Source organism: Egretta garzetta, unplaced genomic scaffold (genome assembly GCF_000687185.1).
Source record: "Egretta garzetta isolate BGI_Z169 unplaced genomic scaffold, ASM68718v1 scaffold787, whole genome shotgun sequence".
Taxonomy (NCBI): domain Eukaryota; kingdom Metazoa; phylum Chordata; class Aves; order Pelecaniformes; family Ardeidae; genus Egretta; species Egretta garzetta.
In genome coordinates, this window is record NW_009260266.1 from 563,446 (window position 1) to 582,440 (window position 18,995).

An 18,995-nucleotide genomic window follows, 5' to 3' on the forward strand; every position below is an offset into this window, starting at 1 on the left:
AATCATAGAATGTTTTGGGTTGGAAAGGACCCCTAGAGGTCATCTAGTCCAAGCCCCCTGCAGTGAGCAGGGACACCACTAACTAGATCAGGTTGCTCAGAGCCCTGTCCAACCTGGTCTTGAATGATCTTAAAGGGCTTTTCCAATCTAAACGATTCTGTGACTCTATGAAAGGGCAGAGCAAAGGCAGCACAGGCAGGTGCCTCACTATGTCCTCCCAGCCCTGTTCACAGGACTGGGCTTGTCCCTGCTGAGGGCTGGCAACCTCACCTCGTGGTCCCCTGGCTTGCTGCCTGCCAGCCATGGGCAGCCAGGTTTGCTTTCAGGCTCCAGCGGGTTTGGGCCCCTTTAATTTGTGCTGACGAGGTGGGAGGTGGTGGGGCTATAAAAGGTCTGCAGGGACCAGCCAGGCACCTGTGGAGGGTTCCTGTTCTGGCTGGGCAGAGCTGTGGCAGCCCTGCCTTGCTGGGTGGAGGGTGGCAGGAGCTCAGGTAAGAGTCTTCCTCTCCACTCCAGCGTTGCTGCTTTTCACCTGGAATTTCCCTCCTCTTATTCTGAAACCTGGTTTTTCTCTGGAGCCTCTGCAGGCATCAGCAGAGGTCTCTTGCCCTGCTTGGTACGCTGGGGAGCCTGCTGGGGCTGCAGTTTGAGCCTCTGCAGGTGAGCTTATTGCCTAGGGGGAAAAAAAAGAAAAAAGGTTGAACTGGGGCCAGCAAACCCTGTGTCTGGTGGTCTTGGCCGCTGTGAGGTCCAGGTTTGTTTGGGCAGCTGGGGACCTTTCTGTGCTGGATGGTGGCATGGGCCCGATGGGAAGGAAGGGGAGCTGTTGATGTGAAGGGCTTTAAGTGAAGTGAAAGCTGTTTTCTGATAGCTTTAAAAGCTGTGGTTTTATATTCCTGTCTTCACAAATAAAGCTCTCGTGATATGTATATGTAGACCATGCGTGGATTGAAATGAGCAATGTTGCCCCCTAAGCAGGAGCAGGGTGGAGGAGATGGGCCAGAGAAAATAATTATGGCCCTGGTGAGGAATACTTTGATTAAAAATATTAATGAGTTCCTCCAACTCTCAGCCAGAGAATACTGTAATAAGGTGGTAAACCCCTGAGTGGATAACGCACGCTGCTAATTCCTCTATCCGTCTTCCGCTGCAGCAAAGCTCCTGTTACAGTTGGGATTTTTGGTATTCACCTAATCGCCAGGCTGCAGCTTGATGTTGCTCATCACCCCCTAAATGGTAGCTTTAACAGGAAAAGAGGGTAAAAAAAATGGGTGTCCCAAGAAACTAATTCCCTAGCTTCAGAAAAGTCTCTTCAGACTTTACGAAGGGAGGGAGCAGTTTCTTTGCCTTGGCTCTGTGGCAGTGCTAAGCTGTTGGTCGTGCACTGAAAAATCACATCTGGGGCAAATCCAATTTTCAGGCAGGTTTGGCTCCAGCTGCCATCTCCCAGAACAGGGACTTTTATGTTTCCAGGTGATGATGGAAAACTCTGCTTGTGCTTTCTCTCCATATCAGGATACTTTTTTTTTCCTTTTGTTTATCTATGGCTTTGTCCATACTCAGATTAAAGCCTTGAGCCTAGCATAGACCTGGATCCTTTGAGATCCCTGGTGGAGGTTTTTGACCGAAACCCTTATTTCTTCAATGATTAATCTTAATAACGTGCATTGACATTATGAACAAATAAAGGTAAGTAACAAGCCTTCCCTACCCAAGCTAGACTAATTATTGGTAGTTCAAAACTTTAAAATGAAGGATAACTTTCCTACCCCATATCTTTGGAAAATTGGTAGGCCATGCTGCATCTAGAGACCAACAGGACAGCGGTAGGGGTGTATCTTCTACTCAGTTCCCTGCTAATACCCAATTTACAAGGAACACCTTTAGCTGGGAATTGTTTTCAGCTGAGGTGTGTGGGTACTGGCAAAATGAGCTGTATTGCATTAATGTCCTCTTAAAGATTCAAAAATGTTATGCAACAAAAAATTGCCAATTCATGCTGCTTCTTTAATAGGCTTTCTAATGTATACTTTAAAAATAATAAAAAAAAAGCCTGGATTGCAGAGTTTTCTTCTCCAGCTGTCTAGGCTTGCTATCAGGAGCAGCTTCAAAGCCATTTTTCTTTTCATATGCTTGTCTGGTGTGTCTAACTGAGCATGATTACTTTTCCCTAAACGAATAGATAACTTTGCCTTATAAATAAGAACACCACCAGGATTTTTTGTCTTTGACACTATTGGGCTGGATCTCAGGATGGCTTAGTGTAGCGTGTGTTCATTATTTAATGAAATTTGTTTTGCGGGGTTTTTTTCCTTCTACCTGAATTTGTTTCCAAGTGATATATTTTTGTGGTAGTGCATTGAAACGCACTTGAAATATTAATGAGGCAAGTAATGGCCCATTTCAATTGAAGTTTGCCATAATATGCAAGTAATCCTTCACAGGTCTCTGTTTTAGTAACGATGACGACAGAAACATCTCATTTTCTCCCCAGCCAAGGATTCCGGTTGGGTTTCGGTGTGTGGTGGTCATTAGCTATGCGGTGGCTGAACTCATTACGACAGCTGCCGGGAAAAGGGCTCTTGCTGGTGCGCAAGTGCTTGACGCAGAACTGCTTTTTCAGGCTGTGTGCTCGCTTCTTGTCAAACTTCCACAGCTCTCAAACAGGTTGGCTCCTAGGAAAAACAGGCCAACTCTTAAGATGGTGAAATGCTTTTATGGCTGTAATGACTTCTGGTCCAAAGCTTGAGGTTTTACCACCCCAGCTTGGGCAGAGTTCTGAGCTTTTCCTGGGGCCGGCAGGGAACCAGGGGGTGGATGGAAGATGAGACTTTGACTTAACGTGCCAAAGGGATGCTAGGGGGATGTGCTGACCTCCCCACCTTGCCGTGCATTGCCTAGTCCAGCTGCTGCCAGCTTGACATTATTAGTAGAAGGCCCCTGAGATGAAGTTGCCTTTGAAGAGCTTGCCTGAAGGGTCAAAATTAAACAAACGAGCACAAAAGCTGCCTGTGGAGTTCAGCATCACCGGTGGGGATGGCTCCTCACTGCAGTGGCCAGCTCAGAAATGAGGGCAAGTGCCTGGAAGGAGAATGAATGCACTACAGAGAGCTCAATCTTCTGGTTTTACAAGTGGTTGTGGCAGGACCTTTGCTAATGTCATGGCTTTCCTGGAGTCTCAAAACCCTCAAAGCCACCTTCCAGGAAACACAGCCTCCTTCATGACCCCAGAAGAGAAAATAGGTTTTGAAGACTTTAAGAGGCTCAGCAGCTTCAGAGTGAATCTGTGAGAGCTTTGCATCACCTACAAACCCATTTTCCTTAGATCGCTGACTTCTTTCAGGACTGTCAGGCTGTCTTGTGCTTAAGCTCTATGCAGACCTTGCAATGAGAGATTCCCTGTGTCTGGGTGTGTTGCTGTGAACTTGGAGCAAAAGCTGTTGGTGCTGGGCTGGCACCGCAATGCATACACAAACCCTTTGCCACAGCCCTGCCCATGGGATTGGTCTGGCAAGGGCTACGTGAGGGGTGTCCCAGCCAACGCTGGGTTATCCACTGGCACAACTGAATGAGAAGTAAGTCTGATTGACTGTAGGCTGCAAATAAAGAAGCCAACAGCCTGAGCTGTTTGGGCTGCTTGAATAATAGATCAGTCCAGAGCTGTTCTATGGTTTTGTGCAGGCAGCAACCGCTCCAGGATCAAGGTGTGCGGCGCGGGGAGCGCTGCTCTTCTCTATATAACACCCGGTCCCTGCTCTATGTGCAGGGATGGAAAGCAAAAGGGAAGAAAAACAAGATGTGGAGATCCCTGCTCCATGAGGGAAATTGGCTCTGAAAGCAGACAGCTACCCCAGGGAGGCAGAAATATGTCCAAATCCTGGAAGCATAAATCGCACTGCAGCAAGTGCTTATCTGTAAGCCCTGTTGGGGAGAGCCAGGTACATCTTCTAACTCCCAGCTCTGCTGCTGGCTTGAAATGAAAGCATGAGCCTTGAGAAGGTACCTGGAGAGGCATGTTTATGGGAGAGGGGTCTGTAGGGGGACTTGGAAACCTCCTACTCTTACACCAGAGATCAGCTTCTGCCCTTTCTTCTTCCCAGAGCCGCCAGTCTCAGGGTCAAGTGGGCTGCCGTACTTCTTGCTTCTGTTCTCTCTTTTTTTGTTGTTGTTTTCCAGTTGTCACTGCTGGCTGACTACTATGGAAATTACCATGGTCCTGTTAGTGCTGGGGATGCTGGGGTACATGGGACCATGGGGATGAGCTGGTGAGTCGCTAGGGTGTTTGTCAGCTGGTAATTTGGCTCCAAAATTGTTGTCATTTCTTAAGCTGCCATCTAAGAGAGGGTCTGGATGTACTCATGGCAGAGATGCAAACACTGCGTCTCCTTTCTCAGAATACCCTGCACATGGCCCTGGTTAAGGGATATTTCTATATTTTCTTATACAAAGCCAGCTTTGTCTTTCTGCTGGTGGGCATGGGGCTTATTCTGGTCTCGTTTACACTGCTGTCAACTGGAAGTAACCCCTCTGAAGCCAGAAGATGAAATGAAGCTCCTTGCCACGTTTACATATTCTGCTCCTTACAGCATAATTTGTCCTAGTTTTTAAGTACTGAATGCCTTCGTAGGAATTTCATTACAGAGCGCAAGTTCTGTCAAATGCATTCTGCTAGTTTTTCTGGGGGTTGTTAAGAACAGTCTATTTTTTTCTGAATCCTTTGCACTGATAAGTATATTTGCCCATGCCACAAAAAATAATTAAAATTACAGCATGCAAGAAAATACAGCTTTGTGTCACATTCCTGGAAAAAAAGACAAGCTGCTCTTGGAGGGGAAGGGCTTTCAGTATCGGGAAAACTATCTCCAGTGGCTCTTTGGGAAGCAAATATGGACAATCTGAGGGTAATTTGGAGGATCTTGGACTTCTTGCCCAGTGGTACAGCAGTCAGTGCTGCTAATTGATTTCAACCCGTCTGCGAGATGAACACCTGCTGTGCAATATGGCTCTGCTAGCATCGCTTCTCCTTGCATGGCTGGACCTAAACCTCCGTCGTTGACCGCAAGACTGGGGGCACGTTTGCTAAAATCTGAACTCATCCTAGTGCAGTGTTAGCAGTTCTGTTGCGGTATGCTTTAAATACCTTGCCTTGACACTTATGCATTTTTGTGGATTTTAATGGGCTTCTTTCTTTCTTTCTAAGCAAATTTAATTTCATTACTAAATAATGCACATGGCCTCCAACCTGACTTGTGCTAATTACTCACGTGCCGAATGGGTTTTAAATCTTGTTTGGAAACGCTATGGAGTTTATTGTATTATTAAAAGCACCTAATGTGAGCTTTTCTCTTTTTTTAAGACTGCAATTGGTCTCCAGTGAAACCAAACAGATAACGCAATAATTTTTCACTAAACTAATTATCAGAGCGGAAGATGCTAATGTGTGTTGCCAACTGTGTCTCGTCAGTTGACATGCAGCATGGTCACGGCTGTTCAGCAAGACTTTACATCCCTGGAAGCAGAAAACTGAGGCTGAATTAAGCTCACCCCTTGCTCATTCTTTTGCAGCCATGTTAACGTGTTGAAGCTGGACCTACGCTTAGTGCTAATCAAATGTTTTTCTTCCACAGAGGACTTGCAGGGACTTGATTTACCTGGATTCCTAAGGGTATCAGATTTCTGGGTTTCCTGTTTGCAAAGGTTCCAAGTACCCAATCTTCAAAAAATCACGTTTCTTCAGCTGTGTTGGGAATGGAGGTACCCAAAGTCAGTGACCTCTCTTGAAAATATTCATGAAATGTTTAAAGAAACATTGAAATAGGTCTCTGCACAAATACGTGGTCAGGGTCACACATATGTGTGCTGGGGCTGACACACATTACCAAGAATGACTTCTCACTTTCAATTAATTGCAGTATGCAATAAGGGTGGGCTTTAAAAAGTGACGAAAGAAATTAAGAGTCTGCAGAAATCCTGCCCCTGGGTGTGCAAAGCCTGCAAAAAGCCCTGGGTGCTAAGAAGAAAGTCCTTTTCTTGGAAAAGAAAAAAGAAATTAAGAGTGAAAGAAGGAAAGTGAGGTTTCACCTTGAGCAAATGCAGCTTGTGCTTCAGTGGCTCCTCTCGGAGCAGGCTACACTTGAAAACATAATTGCAGCTTTGGTAAGGCCTGGGATTTGCCTGTCTGATTGCTGTTACTCCCCAAAACAAATAAACAAAACACAATTATCTTTGAATGTTACCCAGGCTAATGTGTAGAACTGGCACTGGGGAGTAAAGCGAGTAGAGGACACCAGGCTAAAATCATTAATTGGTAATGGAGTTTGTCTATTTGTCAACAAGACACTCAGCTTGGAGAGCTGAACAAAAAGAAAGCAAGCTGCAGAAAAACAAACGCGTACTAAGCCTTGTCACTGATATTTATTTAACAGCCTGTCACAAGCAGAAAATGTGGATCAAAGGTAGGGAAGGCAAGGAAGGAGCCGCTTCGGTCCAAGGCATCCATTCTGCATCGCATCAGGGTTCACTTCTGGATCAGGGTACGTTCTGCCACATCGTGTTACATCCAGCGAGTTGTGAAATGATGGAGCCTAATGCAGAGTGAGTGTTGGGAAGGGGAAGGAAAGCAACAACTCGTTGTTTTCTTATTCAATGCTCACCGTGGATTTGAGGGTTACCCAGGAACGGAGATGCCGCTTTAAGTGAAGCAGGGAGTTATTTTGCCAGGCCACGCTCGGTCAGAGAGCGCTGCAAATTGCTTATGGGATTTGATGTTGTCCTATTCTGCCTCCAGAACAAATTGTGCTGGTAGGGGCTTCAGTTTTTCCTTTTTTAATCATTGCAAAATCCTTTTTTTTTTTTTTTAAAAAATAAAAATGACTGTTTTCTTCTTTCTACGTTTTTTTCTTAGTCTCAGATCATTTTACTGGGCTGCACCATCCCCTTACTCAGCTACAAACGTCGTTCCTGCGCCCTCAGTGTGAGCACGCAGGGTAAGGCTCATTGATTTTTGTGATGGAGGTTGTGGCATGTTGCCTCTCCTCCAGGGATATGGCTGGAGGGATGCACATTTCCCCTTTGGTCACCGGAGCAGAGGTGACTGCTGGCCCCAAAGGACCTCCAGAGGTAACTGCCCTCGGATGTGTTTTCTGCCAAGCAATCTGAAAACAGAGCTTAACTGGGTAAGGAAAAGAGCTGGAAAAAGATGGTGGGGGTAAGAACTGAGGGTGCAGAAGGAGACAAAATGCCAGTTGAAAAATAAGCTTTGTTCAGCAATCAAAGAACAAAATGAACTTGAAATTCAACCAGTAATTTTCATGTCTTTGCATCAGAAAATAATTTGGGAGGAGAATTGAAAGAAATTATTGGAGTTCTTTTCAAAACCTTTAATGGCAAATGCTCCTTTTCCTTCCTAGCCAGCCCCAGTGCTAAGAAGATGAATGATCCGTTAGAGAAATTGCAGCAAATAATGGAAACAACTGATTTATGGTATTTTTTTAGTGCGCTCTGTGAAACCAAAACACTTCGTGTACTGAGCAGCTTCTGAGTGTTATTCCTTAAATTTAGCTCCTCCGCGTCCACTGAAGATGACTGTGCAGGTCTGTGGCATCAAGGAGCTGGCCCGGTGACTTTCCACTTGAATTCTTGGTGCTGGTGGAAGCACTGGCCACCTTAGCTGCTGAAGCTGTGGTTATTAATCACATCCTCCAGCTGCAGAATGCGCACCTCCTGGCCACGCTCCTGTGCAGGAGATGTCACCTCCGGGATTAATTGGTATTGATGAACTTGCTTAGCAACCACACACCAACTGGTACTGACCCCTGGGGATGTGCAGCCTCCCCATCCTCGGCTGATAAGACCAACCCTGCTGCAGAGCAATACTGGGGGGCAAGAGGCAAATGAGAGTGGGCTCGTGCCAGCTCCTTTGTGGCTACTGTGGCACAGTGGTGGCAGTGTGGGCTGCCTGGGTGTGCAGCGGTGGTGCTGTGTTTTACACCTGAACTCTGTTTACCTGCTGTCTAAGCCTAGACTGGCAACTCTAATATCCAGCTGTGGGCTAACCAGAGCCAACACCTTTTGGTTTCGCAGATGTTTCTCATATTTCATTAAACTGATGGCTTTGGATAGGAGTTGCAGCAGTAGCATAATCCACAGGCTGACAGTGCCCCTGGAGACTCGGGCTGGGGATAATCACATCCTTCTTATACTGCTAATAATTAATTATTAAAACAATTTACCAATGGCTGTAGTGGCTTCTTTAAATGATGAATTGATATGATTTAGCACAGCTATGAGAGATGGGCTTGATGCAAATATTACTGAGTGCAAAGCCAACCTGCATTATAGCCTGTTGAGGTCAGACTCTATTAGCCAGAATTCCTCTTAGCCTAAATTCTCTTCATCTATGGAATAAGTTTTTCCTACAGAAATTATTCTAAAACCTCCAACGACAGAGCTGCGTGTGCTCTGTCATGGGGCAATGTATGGTCTCATTCACATAAGTGGAGGAGAGGGGCGTTTATATAAACTCCATCCATATGTATCGTAGTATTACCAAACATAGTAAGCCTGTCAGATACTTTAGTTAAAAATTGATGAACTTTGTGTGCATGAATAGGTGAAGTTATATTTACTGGCATGAATTGAATGGCTCTAATGGCAATCAAAATGGCTGTTGAATGGGTGTAACATCTATTAATTGAATATGGAAACTAGTTTTACCTGATTCTTCGTTGTAATAGGTTTCCAGTATTTACACAACATAACCGTCACAGAAAGTTTAATTAGATACCTGAGCTCTCCTAGATCTTGTCAAATTAATTTCTGAACTCTTGACATTTCTGTGACAATAGTATCGTAATTCTTCTTGCAGCATTTTCTTAAGACGACTGTAATAACTAGCAGTCATGTCTGACAAAATAAAGATAAGCTGTTATTTCTCTCGGAGCGATGACAGTTCCATTTTTCAAAAGAGAAGGAAAGGCTGCTCACCGGTTTACTTCCTGCAGCAGCAAAATTTTCAGGCGTGGGCCTGGCAAAACAAAGAGTTACTTGCTGTAGGTAAAGGGTTTTATTTTTTTTCTTCGCATCTAACCATTGCGCTTGGATGGAAAGGTCAGTTGTGTCAGAGATGGTTAAGGCTTTGAAGAAGACGGATGTGTGTATGCAGAAAGTACATAAAGGGGATTGGAACAGCTTGAAAGAATCGGCAGAATTGGAAAGATCTGGGCTTTAAATTTCATTCTGCTATTGAAGTCATTGTTAGCGCTCTCCCCCACTGAGGGGAAAAATGTCTTGGGGGGGAAAAAAAAGAAGAAAAAATTAAATATTAAATATATTTTTCTGGCTATCCCAACTGCTGGAATTACAACAGTGCAAATTACTGCAAGCTGTTAGCAACCGACTAGAATCCATCTCACCTTTCTTTCTGCCTGTCAAGCAGGAGGCCGTTTCTTCTCCAGCCCTGGGTTGGGATTGTGGGAACAAGTGCTGGCTGTGCTACAGAAGTGGGGAAAAAACCTGGTACCCTGCAGGCTCGAGCCCAGAGAAGGTAGGAACACACGTGTGCAGCCAGGACCTGGCTGTTCTCTTATTCTCAGCAAGACAGATCCCTATACAGTAATTAAGGTGGTTTTGCTTAGATGTTTAGCAACCAGAATCTCCTGCCTTTAGCCTCCTGCCCATCTGAAGACAGAGGGAGCCCCTGTGGTCCCCACAACCTGTCCCCATACCTTGTGGCACCGGGATGCTCTTGCAGGATGGCAAAAGCCTGTATGTCCCCAGCCCGCTGCCTGTGCGGTATTTTCAGTGGCCTTTAAAGCATCAGCTTGGGACGACGGTTCTGGACTGCTCAGGCTAGCCCATTCCTAAAACCCATGAGGTCTGTCTGGTATTTGCCTACATTTAAGACCCTCTAATAAAGTGGGCATCGTCCAGTGCCCTCTGGCATCTTGCAGCACCACGGCTGCCGTCCAGGGAACCCGTGCACCCTCTCCCACCTCCACGAGGCTGCAAACATGCAAGGATCTGTAAATAAACCTGTACAGTTTGTCTAAAGAAGAAGAAAATCCCCAACACATAATTAGTTTATAGCAAATAGAAATGGTTTCTGGCACTTTCTTTTGCAAGGCGGCAGTCTGGGGTGTCTGTGGGTGTCTCGCATCAGCCAATGCTCGTTAAATAATCCTTTCCGCCCATGCCGCCCCGTTCGGTTTGCCTGCCTCGATGTTCCATGACAGACTGATTTTGGAGATTGAAAAGCTTCTGCATCTTCTCATTATCCCTCCAATGTCCCCTCTGAGAGGGGATTTGAATTTCTGGTCCCTCCCGTGTAATCTTCAGCATGCCATATTCGTCACTTCTATTTATTTTCCATTTTAATGCTTGTAAGACTGGAATGCTCCTTTTTATAGAGGCATTACAGTTATGGGTAAAAAGTCAACATCTGCCAGCATTTTCAGTAGAGAAGCTGTAGAGTTTTTTTCCTTGCTACCTAGAAACCAGTGTATTAATAGGGATCTTACTGGAACACTTTCCTGTGAAAAATGTAAAAATTCTGGTAAAAAGGCAAAAACATTTTTGCTAGAATCAGTCACCTGAATAATGAAAAAAAAAAAAAAAAAGGGGGACTTGAGGAAGGATAGGGTGGGGAAGGATCAGATGTTCATATTTTGGATCTCCAAGTTCCCTGTGAGAACATGCACACATTTCAAGAAAAGCAGGGACTTTCTGCTTAAAAAAAAAAAAAAAAAAAAAAAATCGGTTGAAAGCATGGTTTTCTTTCAAAAAAGAAAACCTCAACAGGACAGTTTTAACAAGCCTAACCATGAAGTTTGTTGGTAGATGTTGACCTTGTAATGGGTCGCTGCTATGAGAAAAGAGGTTATTTACAACCATAATAGCTGTTGTTATTTTTCATTCTACTAAGTAAATTGTAGTAGAATTACTCACATGGTACCATCGTTACGTGGAGCTCAACAGAAAGCTAATTCCTTTCAGGTTTTTTTTTTAAACCTGAGCCTCATTCTTTAATGGCTTCCTCATAGATTAAAAAAAATAAATCCAGTTGGATCAACATACGTGTGGTGAACCTAAAAGAGTCTTTAGAGATTTATCTATTGAATTTCCTAGGCATGTATTTGCTGGATGCATCACAAAATAGCACATTACTTATTTGTTAATTGAATTGAATAATTATTCAATTGAGTCTCATACGAGAGGATTTTTTCTCCATTAGCAGAGCTAAAAGCACATGGAAAGCCTGTAGGTGTGTTCCAGCCTTTCTTTGTGCAGATCACTCAGAAAATAGTGTCTTTTTAATAGTAGTGGCAGTAACCATCTAATAACCTGAATTAGGAAGGCTCTAGCAATTGGCAAGCGTTCTCTTTCTCTCCCTGTTAAATATTTTGTCAAGGCTTTTCACAACTCTGGCTGCTGCAATTTCTCATCTTTCTCCAAAAGCTGTTTTTCTTTCGAGCCGATGAGACTTGAGCTCTCTTGGGCAAAACCTCCTTTTTCCTGGATGCTCTTTAACAGCCCTGGCGAGCAGCGTTGGGCCAGTGCAGCACCGACCAGGTGCCGTGAGCTTTGGTGGGTACAGCCTAGCATTGCCCTTGCACATACCCTGGAAGGGGAAACTAAAGCAGGAGCTCAGGGCCTGGAAGCACCTGGGTTTGCTCGCTCCACCATGGGGATGAGTCTCTGGTGTCCTCTGTCTCCTCAGATAACCCCTAGCTACTCCTGTGCTTCCCAAACTGATGAGAAGTCATCAGCTCATGGGATAAGGGAAGCATTTGGCTGGGTTCCTCGGCAAACCCCGTCCACCGTGGCAGGGATGCAGGTGGCACTGGTACTGCCCACCTCAGCACAAAGACCACTGAATGACTGCAAAGTCCCACCAGACTATCCAGAATCTTGCTAATATCTTCCATGTCCTTCTAATCATCCTTCTGAGAAGAGTTTCTTGGTGGGCGAACAGAGGAGGTCAAGTTGGTTTGTGATCTTATTCTTTCAGGGTGTTTCTGACTTACTTTTTGACAATTTCAAGTACAAGGGCTTTGAGGTTTTTCTTTTGCGTTGCTTTTGATTTGGTTAACATTTGCAGTAGGCTGGCTGATCCCAAAAGCCCTGTTACAAAATTTTCTGCATTTACAGTTTGCTGCTAAATGTCTATTGTAGAGCTATTCCCCCACCACCAAAAAAAAAAATCCACACCACCATGGGAGAAGCATTTAAACGTAACCTGCAGATGTTACCAGCTCGATGTACTTAATCACCACATTGAGTGTAGAAACTTCAGCTTAAACTGTACCAAGTTCAGTTTTATCCGTGGCATTAATAGGATGTAAGGCGTTAGTGGTCCTACCAGCTTTTCCTCTATGTTACACCAGGGTCACCACTGGGTCTCTTTGGAAAAAGCAGTGGGGAAAAGGGAAACCCTTGGGACCTTATGGTGGTTAAAGATACTGTCTTTGTCACCAAGAGTTTATGGTTTAGCCATGGTTTGCAGAATAAGTAAGTGTGCTGTGACCTGGCCTTGAGCAGACAGGCAGCATCTGAGGTGTGAAGAGATAAAAATCAATAAATACACCATTTGCCATTTACTCAGCCCAAACAAAATACTTCACTGAGACACTGGTGTAGCTTTAAAAAGTCATAGCACAAATTACGGTTCCGCTAGAAGGTGTATGGCGAGGTTTTATGGCATTCTGCTGGCCGTATTTACAGCTCATTTAAAACACTATGTCAGGGTGGTTTGTTATTATTGCTACTGCTTTTCTTCCTCTCCTTCTCCCTGCTGCTATCACATCACAGTCTGTGGGAAGGGCTTTCTGCCACTCCGCGTACACGGTTGCCAGATGGGAAAGAGGTGCACGGGCTCTTCCACCTCAGCCAGCTCGTGAACGGGGAGTGGGTTTAAAGTTCTGCTCTGCTCAACAAGCAGAAAATGGCAAATCTTCCCTCTGGGTTTCCCTGTTTCTCACCTGCCCCCTCCCCCTCGCTCGTTGGTGTCTCTACCTGAACACCTAAACGCATTGAACGGGGAGAAGAGCAATGACATGGGGCATCCTTGGCAGAGACAGGCTTAAAGCCTCTCAGTTTAGCTAATCTCAGTCCAGTGGAGTTAGGGGTCTCACCGTAAAGCTTTGATCATTTGGTTCAATACCCATCTCTCGGGCGCGATTCTATGGAAAAACAGCTCTTTGGATCCCTAAGCGTTACAAACACCTGATCAAGAGCGTGCTTTTGGCAACTTGTGCTGAGCACCGGAGGCTGCGGTTCCAGCTGTCGCAGCAGGCTGATCTAAAAGGGTTTCCTGGTCTCCTGCGTAGAAAGAAAAAGAATCGGAGCACAGGGAAGATCAGATAAACCTTGGTTTGGATGCTCGTTCTATCACTGGCCTCTCAGAAGTAATGGCTAGCTTTAATTTTACCTTCCGATTCCCTTTCTTAGCAAACCGAATGTTTATAAAACTTTTCCAAGCAAGCTGCCGGGGTGTGCTCCCAGAAGACCATCTCACCGGTGAATAATCGGCTGAAATGTGAATGAGAAAATCCTTTCACTGGGGAACAGCCTTCCTGCCGAATGCTGCATTATCAGCTCAGAATTATTCAGACAGATCTGAGGAATTTACTTTAGGCAGCTTAGGAGATAAATTCAGTGCAGCAAGTTATCATGATTGATTTAAGTATTTAAGGCTTATCCTAAAAACCTGTTTCACTCACTCCACCTCCGAACATGTTCCCACCGAAGCCCTTCTTTGCAGGTTAAAATGCAATCGGAACGCGGCGAGCAATTTCCCTGCCACCAGCCAGGGGTAATTCTCTTCCATCCTCTGGGCGTGCGGGGGATGCAGTATCTCAGAGGCAATAACCTTCCCGACAGATTGCCTCATTTTACACTTCATGTGACTTCAGCGAGCATCGCCGCGCTACAGCACCTTCTCCCTGAGCTCCGAGAAGGAGCATTTGTTCGAAACAGGAATTCTTTTTTTTTTTTTTTTTTTTCTTTTAAAGGACACTAAAGAGACCAATGTTGCTTTGTGTGTGGAGCGATGAGGAGTCGGTGCTTGGGAGCCCTGGCAGCGATCAGCAGGATGCACGCGCGCACGCGTGGGCTTGGAGAGAGCCCTCAGCAGCGCAATCCCTCACGGTGACACCCTGTTTCATCTTTTAGTCTGTCTGAAGTTCGTGTACGGTGTGTGGAGTAGCAGTGTGGCTGTTTGCTCGTACAGCGTAACTAGCCTGTTGCTGGGCTGTTTACAGGTGCATAATTATTCCTTAGAACTGACTGATAATGGGTGGAATGAGAAAACCTCACAGGCTTTTTTTTTTTTTTTTTTCTCCTTCCTCCCCCCCCAATTGCTCTGTATTCCCCACTGTATTCCCAAAGAGAATTTGTATTTCCCTCTGGATGCTGCCCTGAGAACAAACGCAGCTCATTCCAGCAGTGCCTTGTCTGGATGAGGCCTCGGTCAGCACACCCGTTTCTCCACTGTCAAAAAGATGAAGAGTTTTTTCACTGCAAAACACCCCATAGCAGCTCACTGGGACACTGCCTCGCTAACCCGTTGAACTGTGATGCGAAATCAAGGCTCTAGTCCTATTAACCCCTTGTTCTTTCTCCCACTTCCCATTTTAACACTTTAAACTCCTGACTAACCCCACTCACGGTTTTAACTCATGCTCCAGATAATCTTCAACGTGGCATTTAGCACTGCAGTGAATTGCCCAGGTATTCGGACACGGACAAGAGTAGGACTTGAGAGATGAAATCACGTGGCAGGTAACGGGCACAGTGAACTTTAGATCTGTGGGAGGTGTGCAATATTAGTTCATTCTGTAGCTGAATGTGAACGCTATTGATATTTAATATCTTACCAGGAGGGATGAGTATTTGAAGGACAAGCATTCATAATTTGCTTTGACATTTGACATGATCAAGCAAGTAAAGGAGTAATATTCCATTTTGCCATTGTCAGAACGATAATGAGTTTCGTAACTATTGGTATTATGGGAAAAATACAGCCTATGTAGTGTGAAATGTGAGAGCTGCTATACAGTCTTCTATAAATCGTGTACATCGTGTTCTTTTGATGGCCCCATTCAAACACAGCATGCCCATCCTTTTTAATTTTCTGGTTTGCTGTGCAAGTCTCTAGCAAAAGAGACTTTTTTTTGAAATGAAAAAATGTTTTCTTCAAATTATTTATAGAAAGAGCAGTGCTATCATCGAGTCTGTCTCATCATATCATTCTTGGGTACCAATTTCTAGGCTCAGATGACAAACCGTAGCAGCTACTTTTCCAATAGCAGCATCTGGCTTCCTGGCAAACTCAAAATGCAGTTATCTGGAAAGCTTCAGAGTTGCTTCTGAGCACATTTTATTTATTAGAAAGCAGTTGTGTTGCTTTGCTTCCCATGACTAAGCCAAAGAATATTTAATATATTAAAAGGAATAATAGAATCGAGGCCAAGCTGTTGTCTCTCAAGTGGCAAGGGAACGACAATATTTTTCCTTTAAGATGACCGTTTCTTCAGCTCTGAAGGACAGCCTGAACCTATTCATGCTGCCTTCAGATGACCTTTTATAGGACTAAAAAAGAAATTCAGCCCTATAACTCCTCAAACAAAATTCAAGTTCCCCTTTTTCTAGACTCAGCTCTCTGAAATGTGAGGGTGACTTCTTTGCCAACCTTCCCCTGCTGGAGGAAGCAGACCCTCCACATGGAGAGGGGGCTCCTCAGAGGTGAAAGACCTATGTCCTTGCAATATATGGTGAATGATAATGGAAGATAGGTGGGTTGGTGGGTCAGGAGAAGTGAATTCAGCCTTTGTTTTGCCATGGAATTTATAAGCTTGGCAAGTCATTTGGATCCAGGTCTGCAAAGGTCTCCTAATGTAATTCAGTAGGTATCACACTAACCTGCAATGTCTGATCCAAGGTATATGAAAGCATAGTTCCATGGAAAACTTTAATATTACTCCTCCTTAAATACACCTGTGGCATAACTGCTACCTTCTTCCACGTCCCATATTCTTGCAAGGTTCTTTTCTCAGGCTGGAGAGCTCTGCGCTTGTGGAGCTCTGCTGCTAATCTGCTGAGTTGAGTCGAATCCCACCACTGCCCTGTATATAAAAGCAGATTATCTGACGCTGCACAAAATGTGTGGAACATTTCTCCAGTTCTTCATACGCACCATAATCTAAAGGAAATTATTAAGGATTTTTTTTTTCCTGATATCAGCATCAAATTAGATAGGAAAGATACCAAGACCCATAGGAGATGACAATAGTCAATTATACAGATGTCCTTATAGCTTTAGGACATTCCTAGTTGCTAAAATCCATTCTCACAAGCATAGAGTTAAAAGCTGAGAAAGGACAAGGGAAGATGAAATATCTGTTCCAGGCTTTGATGATGGTTAGGTTGTATCTACATCAAAAGCTCTATTTAACTGAAGAGATTATTTTCAGTCTGAGAAAGAACTCTCTTGAGTTTTTCTTGAGCAATTTTTGAAAGTTTCTTTTAGTGAAATTCTAGTGTTATTTTTCTAGATGATAGATTTAAAAAAAAAAAAAAAGCCTAATCTATTAAAAGTCAATGTGTTTGACACTTAGCAGCAGAAGCAGTAATGCCAAATGGTAACATCTTGCAGTTTTCTTCTGATACCGGTGGTGTCTCTGGGGCAGGATTTTATTAGTGACAGCTCTCACTGAATTCAGTTAAAGCCAAAGTTTCATCTCCAAAGTAACTGTTATTCAGTTCAGAAATAAAATGATCAGGCCCCAGATTTCATTTAAAGCTTTGAACATCAACATCAAGGAACCAAAACAATTCTCTTTCAAGTTTACTTCCCGTTGTCGGGAGCTTCAGTCTGAGCTTGGTACAATCGGGTCCTAATTCTGCTTGAGAACGGAGGATGCTGCTGCATCGCAAAACACCCTGCCAAGGCTGCCTCCCTGCTACATTCAACGGCAGCATTATAAGGCTGTATTATAAGCAAAGTCTGCAAATCAAAGGTTACATGGTGGGCAACCTTTACGACATACAGTGGGTCAGATAGCTTTCGCATTTAAGAAAAGACTACACGCGTTTTTGCTATTGAGGAGCATAAGCACTTTTGCCTTCCTTCCGCCACGAATGGAGATTATTCAATGGTTGGATTTAATGAATTCAAAATCCTTAGAAAATCACTAGAGCCAGACATCAATGTAAAATACTCCACCAGCTTTCAGTAGTGGAATATAATATTAGCTCTCCCACAATCTACTTCATGCATTTCAAAAGAATAGAGAACATTTTTAAACTAAAGGAGATAGCTTGGGCAGAAAATGATTGTCTGCCTTGGATGCTTCTCTGTAACCCTTTAGGAGCCCGAGTTATTTCTCACAGGGCAGCAGAAACAGAAGCAGATGTTTTCTTTGCAAAAATGCAGGGGGAGGAAGAGGAGCAAGAGATTTTTATTAACAAATTCTGTTAATGTCCTGTTACTTTACAGAATCAATAGGGCTGCACGGGAGGGCTGCCGCAGGGCTGCGGCTCCCAGCCCATGGAAAACCCTGCAGTTGTGTGTCCCCTTTCTGCTGGTGGAGGCTGCTGAGAACCCACCAGACCGACTGCCGGTCACCCCCTCTCTTGCTGCAGGTCTGGCCTGGGAGCACTTTAGGAGGATATTTCTGTGCTGAGCGGGAACCTGCCCTGCTCACAGCCCACCCAGCCTTCCCCTGCTCCGTGCTGTGGAGAGCCAGCCGTAAGCAGCTCTCTCAGGCAATACAGCAATACAAATAAATAATATTAATTAAGGCTCGATAGGTTTAAAAAGCTATGGAAATAGCTTCTCTCCTGCTGTTTCAGTATCTCATTTTCCCACTCTGTCCAAACCCCCAAAGCCCAGAGGTACAAACATATATTTTAAATGAGAAGTTTGTTGAACCTCATTAAACTTAAATGCTCGATCCAGTTTTTCCGAAGGAAGCTTCACTCTGCTTTTGAGTTTACCTGACTTCATTCTTCTCTCCCTAATGGAGACATTCATTTAGAAGGTGATTTTTGCAAAGGCACTGATAGACCTACAAACTACAACCGAAAAGCATAATTTGCATGCTTAAGCCAAGCATCTAACTTTGGAGCTCTTCTACTCTTCATAGGCTTCAGTCTGAGCAATTCGCCGAGGTCTCTGTGAAATAAAGACCGGCTTTTAACTTGTATTTGCTATTTTCTTTCCCAGTTTTTGTGAAAAGGATGAGCAGCTGACAAGCGTCTCTGCGCTGGTATGCTGAGCAGCGGAGTCACACGAGCACCTGCAGCCATCCACGCACCGCTCGGGAAGAGCGCTGTATTTCTCGAGGTTTGTAGCTCTTGTCCTCCCACTCCCTAATTCATATACATAAAACTGGTGTGCTGCCACGTTCCCTCCACACAAATGCATTAGCTGATCAGGAAGGCTTCCCATTCATCTGCCTTGTCACTCGGATGAGGTGGAGGCAGGACCGACGTGTCAACTCGCAGTGATGAGAGTCAGGGGTGGAAGGCAGGGTAACACGATAAAAAATGGTGTCGATATTTCTCCCCTTGGTTCTCCAAAGGAAAATATTTTCGGGTGCCGGATTCTCTCCAGCCCCTTCCAAACAGGAGAAAACCAGCAACCCAAATACTTGCCTACAACCTCCTTGCGTAAGTAATTGAGGAGTGAGGCTGCAGGAGGAAACCATGGCCAAACCCCCCCGCCCCGTTCGCTCTGCTGTGGCTCCCCAGCGATGTGGGCACCCTCCTTGGGACTGCAACACTTTTTCCCCACTGTTTGGCACCATTTCTAGGGGGGTTTCTGTGCGGCAGAAGGAAGGTGTGCGTAACCCGCCCGAGGGACAGCAGTGGAGGTGCCGAGCTCCGCACCCCTCAGGTGGGCAGCACCTTCCCGAGGGGCCAAATTCTGGCCGGGCTGTGGCGTGCGCGGGGTGGGGAGCCGGACCCCAGACGCTCGCACCTCCGCCCCCGCCGCT

The 18,995-nt window shown here is 44.9% G+C and overlaps 1 protein-coding gene across 1 annotated transcript in view; it reads left to right on the plus strand.

The window, feature by feature from the left end:
* The window catches only part of CACNG4 (calcium voltage-gated channel auxiliary subunit gamma 4), a 65,585-nt gene that overhangs the window by 5,979 nt on the left and 40,611 nt on the right, over positions 1-18,995 (plus strand). Inside the window, exons 3-4 of the mRNA XM_035897707.1 lie at positions 588-660; positions 4,177-4,265. Coding sequence (XP_035753600.1) covers positions 588-660; positions 4,177-4,265 — 162 coding nt within the window. The remainder of the gene's footprint in view (positions 1-587; positions 661-4,176; positions 4,266-18,995) is intronic.